Below are 9,976 nucleotides of genomic sequence, written 5' to 3'. Positions count from 1 at the left end.
GGCCATGCGGCCGACATGTGGTGTCGGTTGTATGCCAAACATGTGTTTTCCCTCATATTTTAGCTCTGGTGTACCTCCTGAGTGTGCAGGGATGCTTTTTGGCTAGTTTGGGTTGATTTGGAGCAAGTTTGGTCGGCCATGCGGCCGACATGTGGTGTCGGTTGTATGCCAAACATGTGTTTTCCATCATATTTTAGCTCTGGTGTACCTCCTGAGTGTGCAGGGATGCTTTTTGGCTAGTGTGTGTCAGCCATTTTGTGTGTGTCAGCCATTTTGTGTGTCAGCCATGGTTGATTTCCAGTATGTGCAGGGATGCTTGTACAGGGTTTTTTTTAAAAAAAATTTTATTTTTGTTTTGTGCTTTGGTCCTGCTTGAGAACTGGGGTCCCAGCAGCATGATGTGATTGCATTTAATTATGTAATGTGTTAAATTTTTAAATATATATAATTTTTTTTTTTTTTTTGTCTTTTTAAAACAGAGATGTCCAGGGACAAGCAGCCCCGATCCCCCCCTTCCCCCACCCACTCGGATCTATCCCTGCATAGCAACGAGGAGTGGGAGCCGACCCAGGAGGGGGATACGACCGACCAGGCATGCAGTGACCAGCCGCGGTCGTCAAGGGCCCATGAGAAGACTAAGAAAAAGCCTAGTAGAAAGGTACTGACAACACCTGCAGACACAAATAGCATCCAACTTGACCCACCCTAGTTTGCGCACTGCCATGCACACCTACAGGTATATGTGCGCAATGCCAGGGATACTGACACTCACAGGTACATACCGATCTTAGTAAATGCATGTTTTGTTTTTTTCCAATCCCTAAAGGCAAGAAGCCAGCCAGAGGAGCAGTCGGAGGAGGAAGCCTCTGGTGAAGATGCAGGACCGAAAAAGCCGCGTGGACCCAGATACACTGAGGCGGAAAACTGTGCTCTAGTGGATGGCGTCGACAGGTCCTACGACGTTCTGTATGGACCAAGGGCACAGACCACAGCAGCTAGGACAAAGCGAAACATCTGGGATGCCATCGCGAGCCAAGTCACTGCAGTATCTGGAAACCGCCGGAGCAACAGAAACTGCATGAAGCGGTACAGTGATTGCCGCAGACAGACCAAAAAGAAGATGGGGATTCAGCGCCGACATGAGACCGCTACGGGAGGTGGACCGGCTCTCAATCTGAAGTGGCTACCCTGGGAGAATGTTATTAGAAGGCGCATGAACCCTGCCATGGTCGAAGGAGTTCGCGGAGGTGTGGACTCTAGCCGTCCTGCTGGCTTTCCCGAGGAGGAAGAACCGCCCAGAAGACGGAAGAAGGCGGGAGATAAGCAGTCCAAAAGGAGGCCTGATGGTAAGAATAAATTCAGATGAGCTGTATTAACGAAAAAATTGTTTTGTACTTGCTAATGTGATTATTTTTTTTTCAGACAGGCCTGCCCAGAGGACATCACCTGCGCGCAGGACATCGCCAGCGCGCGGACCGACACCTGCGCAGCAGGCATCGACAGCAGCACGCGGGCCGACACCTGCGCAGCAAGCATCAGGAGCGCGCAGATCTTCACCTGTGCGCCACAGATCGTCATCGCACAGTTTGTCACCTGTGCACCATACGACGTCGGCGCGCAGACTATCACCTGTGCGCCAGACATCAGCGCACAGAACTTCACCTGTGCGCCATACACCGTCGGCGACCACACCACAAGATGGGCGCCAAACTACATCACCCGATCTGTTTGAGTCTACAGGGTTAACAGACGAGACTTTTCTTGGGTTTGAGGACAGCCGTGCAGACGTATCCAGCCAGACCCTTGAAAAGTCTTCAGATACGAGGACAAGTGAAGCTCCTGGAGCAGCGGCACCACAGGATGGAGAAGGTTTGTATTTAATTTTTGGGGGTGTGTGGGGGGGGGGGTGCAGCAGTTTTGTATAGTTTATTAACTTAAACAAAAATTTATTTTGCAAACAGTGGTGCCACGGACCAGCAGCGGTCTAGCTTCGGGAATTGGTTCCTACTTCAGGCCGGATCTCCTCCTACAGGAGTCGTCAGAGGATGACGAGGTGGAAGTGCAGCAGGCTGCAGTTGCTACATCCCTGTGTGAGTAAATAGAATTGTGAGCCTTCAAACAAATGTATGATGAATGTGTATAATATTTTCTAATTTTCTTTTCAGCTGCCCAAATGCAAGTGGTGGCAGACGTCCAGGAAGGGCAGAATCCCTCAACTGTTCAGAGGGTTCACACCCTGGCATCGGAGATTACTTCCCGCCAGGATACGTACACAAATGTCGTTGGAAGCAGACTGGACAACATTGAGAGGACAATGGAGAAGATGTCAAACAGTCTGCTTGAAATGCAGAAGGCTCTTGCCGACAGCACGGCCACAATGCTACAGGTCAGAATGCAAGATCATAGGGAGAATATGGACGTCCTTCACATTCTGGCCGAATCCATGGGCCGGCTCGTGGAGAACACAACATGTCTGGCACACAGCAATACCAACATGTCGGAGAGCCATCGACAATCCTCATCCAGCCAACAGCTCATCGCAACCACACTGCAGATGATCTATGACAAGCTCCCAGAACCAGCTCATCAACACGCTGGTGATCCACCATTTCCGCCGTCACAAGCCACAAGGACGCCTCGTACCCTTCCTCAACTACCATCCCAGTACAGACAGTCACAGATGTACCAGGGATATACAGGGATGTACCCCACCCACCAGATGCCTCCACCACCGGCCGCCACATCTACAGCTGCATGGGCACAGAGGCCCAGTCAACGCACTACCCAGCCTCCCAGGACATCGACACCCCACCCTCAGGAGGAACACCAGGATCCGGACAGACTTCCACCATAAGCCCGGTCGTATTTTTTTATTTACTTCTATGTTTTTCATGTATCCCTTTCTTCCCCTCCCATTAGTTTGTTATTTTTCTTACTATTGTTTTTTCTTTGTTGGGCTTCCCCACCCGTGACCGGGTACTACCAAGGAGCTTTGTGTAGGCATACATGCGCGGGCATGTATGCGGGCGCGTGTGGTAACGGATGAAAGCTCCTTGTGGCTACATGTATGATGGGCCAAAGAGCAATTCTGATACCACTCTTTTACCAAAAAAATCCTTTTTGTAATGGTGTACAATAGGCTTTCACTGTTGTGTGAATTTACTATTCACTAGTGTGTGTTTTTGGCTTATTCATAGGATTGGGTGGAAAATTGAAGTGGACGGCATAAGTTCGTGTTGTGCGTACCAAGGTGAGTAGAGCAATGTTTCAATGTATATATTCTAGAAACTTTGGACCGCCTGCCTTTGTGGAACCACACAGCCCAGCAATGGGTCATGCTGGGCTGTGTGGTTCCACAAATGTTAGCGTGTCAAAGTGCTGACCACTGACGCCACTATTCCACTTTGGACCGCCTGCCTTTGTGGAACCACACAGCCCAGCAATGGGTCATGCTGGGCTGTGTGGTTCCACAAATGTTAGCGTGTCAAAGTGCTGACCACTGACGCCACTATTCCACTTTGGACCGCCTGCCTTTGTGGAACCACACAGCCCAGCAATGGGTCATGCTGGGCTGTGTGGTTCCACAAATGTTCTTGGGAAAGAAATGAACATGACTTTAGTGTCTTTACTTAATATACTTTTTTTCTTTTCCCCACAGATATCTATCTACACAAGAAAAGAATAACAAACTACTTTTTTGTTTTATTACCTTTCAATTTTTATTTCAATAATCAAATACAAATTTTCTTCAATAAATTTTTAAAAAGAGAAGTTTTCTGTGGTTTTTATTAAAAATGTTTGATATGAAGTTGAATTGTACACAAGTTGGTTGCCCATGGAACATCAGGGGAACTGTGTTGTCTCTTCACATCCACGCCACTTGGGAAGGAAACACAGCAAGACCCGTGGAAGAGAACAGTATGAGGTTCCAGCTATTGGTAAAGTGTCACCCTGGTACTGAAAAGAAGAGGTACAATCAACACGACACAAGCAGGTTACAGTGGGCCCAAATGCAATCCCCCGGCACTTGCGTCACTACACATCCAAACATTCCCTTGACCAGTATTGGTGTATCAGGGAATGACTGGATGTGCAGTTTTGCAAATGCCGGAGGGCTGCACTTTGGACATGTCGGGGTGACTTGGACAAGAGGGAGTTTAGGGAAATACATCTCACCTGAGGGGGGGGGGTTGTCTGCTACATGGCGGAGGCTCAGGTCCACATCACAAGTAGGTTGCCCATGGTATAGTTGGATAAAAGGGTCCAATATTTGCAGAAACCCAACAACAGGAGAAAACGGGGTAACGAGTCGTCAACAGGACTATACTTTAAAAACAGGCCTGGGAAGGTACATCAACAGGACGGAAAACTCTGAAATACATGAATAAAGATATTTTTTTTTTTTTTTAATCTTACATTGTCTGTTTACACGATAATACAAATGTATACTCACAGGCAACAGAAAAAAAAGTTTGGGAACACTGTCCGCCGGGAATCATCTCCTTCGTCCATACCCACCAGTAGAGCAGAAGAACATTTCCTGCATCCGAAAGCACTGCGACAAAGAGTCACCGGCAAACTGTTTGCGACATATGTTGTGTAAAATACAACATGCATTTACCATGCCACAAACCTTCGCCAGGTGACCTCACCGCTAACCGCAAAGTTCCCACCATTGAATATATTGGAGAGGCTTTGTGATGCACTGTCTGACAGCTCAGAAGTGCAGCCAATCAGCAGAGTGCAAGGACGTTGTGCACGCTGATTGGCTTAAGAGACCTTTCAGTGACAACAGTCACAAAGGGGTCTCTGCATTCGGGGAAAGGGGTCCATGTGTAAACATGGGTCCCCTTTCAGTCCGCTGGTCCGGGTTTGTCGTGTTATTTTTTAGCCAAGTAAGGATTTATCTCTGGACACTAGAGATCAGGTGAGTGTTATTTATTTCACAGGTAACCTGGATCGACGGAGACTGTGGCAGTCGGCGTGTGAACATAGGTAAGTATGTGTGTGTTGGCAGTTGTGTAATAAAGTTTTACTCTCAAGGTGTGTGTCTCCTGTTTTTATTTGGGTATTTTTTCCCCATTAGTACTACAGGTACCAGCGGGCCCGTTTTTCTCCCGCATGCTGGTACTTGTGGTTCTCCAAGTACCAGCTTGCGGGGGAGGCTTGCTGGGACTTGTAGTACTACAGGAAAAACAATATTCTTTAAATTTTCTCAAGGCTATCAGCCCCCCATCCGCAGCCCATTGGATGGGGGGGGAACAGCCTCGGGCTTCGCCCTTGGGTGGCTGGAGGGGGGGACCTCTTGATTGAAGGGGTCCCCACTCCCCCAGGTTACCCCGGCCAGGGGTGACTAGTTGGATATTTAATGCCACGGCCGCAGGGCGCTGTATAAAAGTGACCCCCGGCTGTGGCATTATCTGTCCAGCTAGTGGAGCCCGATGCTGGTGTAAAAAATACGGGGGACCCCTACTCTTTTTGTCCCCCGTATTTATTGCACCAGCACCAGGCGCAGAGCCCGGTGCTGGTTTTAAAAATACGGAGGATCCCCTGTCAATTTTTCCCCTGCATTTTTAGAACCAGGACCAGCTCGAAGAGCCCGAGGCTGGTTATGCTTTGGAGGGGGGACCCCACGCCATTTTTTTTTCAGGATTTTACCATTTATCTAAAAAAAAAAAAAAAAATTATTTAAAAAAATCTCCTATATAATAGCCCTATTCTGTGACCTTGTGATTCATTTGCTAACGCTGGGCGGAGTCACAAGACTGGGTGGAGTTAGTCAAATGAGTCACAGATCTGGCCAAATCTACAGGAGACTAGGAGCAGAAGCAGATAGTATGGGCATGGCACAGGCGCACACACACGCGCACACACACACACACACACACACACACACACCAAAAAGGGGGCGTGGCTTCACGGGAGGGCCCCGTTTTCGTCAGTGAGGGGGCATGCCCAGCGCTCTGTGAGCTGCTGGCATGCCCCTAGGGGCTGATTATGAGTCCGGGGGGCCCAGGGCACTTGAGACAGTGGAGCCCTATCTCATTGCTGTGCCTGCTGTGGGGTTAAGGGCGTGGCCTAATCGCGGGACGCGCGGCCACGCCCCCTTATGCAAATTTCGATTTTTTTACTTTTATTTTTTAAATGGGATTTTGGCCCCTCAGCTAGGGCTAAATCCAGAGGGGGTGGTCGCTCCCCCCTACACACCCGCACAGGCAGAAGAAAGCAGGGAGACTGCTGCCTCCCTGTAACACCACAGACCTGCCAATACACAGCAGCGTGTGCTGACTGTAGCACAATGCTGCCGCTGTTGCTGGTAGGACGGGGGAGCTTGTGAGATGGGACAGAGCTACTCGAGCCGGGGGGCCCCCTAAAACTGTGGGGCCAACGGTACGTACCCCCTGCCCCCCCCTCCCTAATCCGGCTCTGCTGCTGGAACCCCCCCTTAATCCGTACCCCCTGATGCCCCCTCTCCCTCTGTCTCTACTATTCACCGCTGCTCTGCTAAGCAGAACAGCGAGTACAGGAGCTTTCCAACTGCCCCCCCACCGCGGGACACTGCGACCCGCAGGTGGGACAGCGGGACAGACCCCAAAAAATGGGACTGTCCCGCGAAAATCGGGACATTTGGGAGGTATGGGGGTGGGTGAGGGGTATGTCATACAGACAGACGGGCACCGGCTCACTGTGTGCTTGACCCCCCACATCGGCATACTCAGCAGGGTCTCTCTGGCGCGGAGGAGCGTCACTTTCTAGCACACTCCACGCTTCTTAGCTGCAGTTTTGTGGGGCACCTGCCGCTGTGCAGGTTCCGTACTGCCTCTGTTATCTCCAGCCCCGGCAACCCCACCGCTAGCTGCAGCGCTGCCACCCGCAGTGAGGTGCGCCCAGCTCATTCACACACTTTAGCTGGCGGGTAGCGCTGCAGAAATCCAAGCTGCATGCTATGACCCCCTCCTCCCTCCAGCCGCAGCATCTCCTGGGGGCTAACCAGTCATTTCCAGTCTCACCTTACCACAGTGCCCGGCAGCTGCGCGAGGTCTGCGGTGTGTGACTGAGGAGGGGGGGGAGGGATGCGGACGGGCAGAGGAAGCAGGACTCCAGCCTGAGAGAATCAACCATGCCAAGTCTCCAGCAGCAGCAGATCCCAACAGGTTGGAGTGGAACAGCAGCAGCCAGCAGCAGTGACTCCGGTAAGACACATCTATCTGTCTGTCACCACTGTTTTGTCCCTAAAACCAATCTCTCCCATGCCCTGTGTTCTGTCATGTCCCCGTCACCCCTGGCCTTGCCCTGCCACCCTTATCCTGGCCCTGTTATCCCTATCCTGGCCCTGTCACCCCTGTGCTTGCCCTGTCAACCCTATACTGGCCCCGTCACCCCTGTCCTGGTCCTGCCGCCCCTACCCTGGCCATGTCACCCCTATCCTGTCCCTGTCATTTCTGTTCTGGCCCCGTCGCCCCTGTCCTGGCCCTGTCACCCCTGTCCTGGCCCCGTCAACCCTGTCACCCCTGTCCTGGCCCTGTTACTGCATACCCTCCAACTACCTTTTATGGCATGTACAGTACCCGCAGCCCCTCCAGACCTCTCCCCAATGCACCACACCTCCGCACCTTCCCCTCCACCACATGCGGCACTCCACCCCTCCCCCACATGCTGTGCCTCCAGACCCCCTACACCACCCGCGGCTCCCACTCCTCCGCCCCTTCACCACCCACAGCACCTCCAGGCCCCCTCCACCATTCACCCCCAGGCCCCCTCCACCATTCACCCCCCTTATATGTCTCCCCCCCACACCTGCCCCCCTCCACCCGCAGCATCTGCAGACACCCTCCTCCATCCGCGGTCCCCCCCTCCCCCACCAATGGCACCCCCGCACCTGCCCCTCCACCACCTCCGGACCTCCTTTCCCATCCATCGCACCACCCGTACCGGCCCCTACCCTACCCATGGTGCCTGCGGTCCCCTACCCCACCCCCGGCACTCCCATCCCTTCCCATCCCACAGCACCTCCGGAACCCTTCACCCATCCACAGCATCCCCACACCTGCCCCTCTCCCACCTGTGGCACCCCTGCCCCTCCCCCACCTGCAGTGCCTCCGGACCCCTCCCCCATCTGCATCCCCCACTCCTCTGCCTCTCCCCCACCCGCAGTACCTCCCGAACCTTCCCCATCCGGGCCCCACCCCCACTTCTGCCCCCCCTCCACCCGCAGCATCTAAATACACCATCCGCAGTCCCCCCCGCACCCGCTACATTCTGTACATCGTGCCCTGCAGGTGCTGTTCACGCCGTCGCAAGGGGCTGTGCCTCCTTCACCATCGCACGCCCTTTCATTGTGCAATATTTAACCACTAACAAAGGAATGCAGGTAATACTCCATATAATACAAATATTAAACCCCAGAAAGGCATGCAAGGGTTAAGGGGGCGTAGCCCCTTGCGACGGTGTGAAGAGCGCCCGTAGGGCGCGATGAAGCACCTAGTATATAAATACTTGTGCCTCCAAAAAAGACAAACCTAGTACCTAATCCCTCCTAATATAAATAGATATGCTATTACCAAAAAACAAAAAAACGTGTTTTAAATTTTTTTTATTAGTTTCACCCACCAAAGTGTGGCGGATTGAAAATGACGAATTTGCTGTCTAAAAGCACTGTTGTCGAATTTCCAAACTTCCATTGAATAGACTTTGGTCGAATTGCAGCATTTGTACCATTGCAAAAAAAGTCGAATTTGACAAAAGTCGAATTTCCAAAAGTCGAATTTTGAATGTCCGTTTTTTGGCGTAAAGTACTGGATTGCATTGTCGAATTTTTTTTTTTTTGGCGAAAAAGTCCCGAAATTCGACAATTTCAGGAATTCGACCGCAATTGCATATACCCCATAGTGTTCATTCTAGCACCCTGCACCTTTCAAATCTTGTGCAGTTCCTCTTTCCTGCCTGAGGTGTCGCTCTCTGCTCGGGTGCTTCTCAGCACACACAGGCCTGTATCACAGCACTGAGTAAGAGATCAGAGTGTTCTGAGAAGCATCACAGCAGAGAGCGACACCCCAGGCAGGAAAGAGGAACTGCACGGATTTTGAAAGGTGCAGGGTGCTAGAATGAACACTAAACACAGGTGCCTTAGTTTTTAACATCGGCTCTGCTGAATCCTCTAAGGACAGAACAGCCTTCATTGCTCTAATTAATTCAGCTACATCCACTGAGCTGATACCCTCTACCTGTTCTTCGTATGCTGAAGTAGAGTAGATAGGATGATACATCAGATGATGATGGCTCTATGTAGCCTGTGAATTTGATGATTTATTTACACTCTATTTATCAGCTTGTTTAATTGGAGAAGTTGTTGGGGATATACCGTAGGAAGGGAGCAGCATGTATGGGTTAACAGTGTACCCTACTCCTGGTATTGAAGCTGTAAGAATTGCCCGTTCAGCTATACTGACAAGGTCTGTGCAAACATTGCCCAAGGTGGATCTACCTGACGCTGAACAGGGATGTGCCTTGTAATCTGCTGTTAAGCAAAACAATTTGCACATAAACCATCCTGTACCAGATCCTGAGAGGATACCACCGTTTTGCAGGACAAACATGATATGAGTGTTGGTGTTACGGTCAGTGTAACCTCATCACTTTTGCCGCTCTTAGACATGATAAATAATCAGCACTTCCACAGTGTACTACACAATTTGTGACGGTAATCACTTTACTCTTTATTTAAAGTGATATCAATCTGACCCTACACATGCACCAGCATTGGAGGCTCAGGAGAAACCACTGACAAACATATAATAAGAATTTACTCACCGGTAATTCTATTTCTCGTAGTCCGTAGTGGATGCTGGGAACTCCGTAAGGACCATGGGGAATAGCGGGCTCCGAAGGAGACTGGGCACTCTAAGAAAGAATTAGGACTACCTGGTGTGCACTGGCTCCTCCCTCTATGCCCCTCCTCCAGACCTCAGTTAAGGAA

At 51.0% G+C, this 9,976-nt stretch overlaps 1 protein-coding gene across 1 annotated transcript; it reads left to right on the top strand.

Moving 5' to 3' along the window:
- Nucleotides 1–1,718: 1,718 nt before the first annotated feature.
- LOC134987876 (uncharacterized) lies at nucleotides 1,719–3,253 on the top strand. Its single transcript, XM_063950515.1, has 3 exons — nucleotides 1,719–1,869; nucleotides 1,962–2,090; nucleotides 2,166–3,253. Exon 3 carries the CDS (start codon nucleotides 2,174–2,176, stop codon nucleotides 2,852–2,854), a length of 681 nt encoding a protein of 226 aa, XP_063806585.1. The 5' UTR covers nucleotides 1,719–1,869; nucleotides 1,962–2,090; nucleotides 2,166–2,173; the 3' UTR covers nucleotides 2,855–3,253.
- The last annotated feature ends 6,723 nt before the right edge of the window (nucleotides 3,254–9,976 follow it).

The sequence above is a fragment of the Pseudophryne corroboree genome, chromosome 2 (genome assembly GCF_028390025.1).
Source record: "Pseudophryne corroboree isolate aPseCor3 chromosome 2, aPseCor3.hap2, whole genome shotgun sequence".
NCBI classification, from domain to species: domain Eukaryota; kingdom Metazoa; phylum Chordata; class Amphibia; order Anura; family Myobatrachidae; genus Pseudophryne; species Pseudophryne corroboree.
The sequence above is the reverse complement of the archived record's forward strand: the minus strand, read 5'-3'. Positions and strand labels throughout refer to the sequence as shown.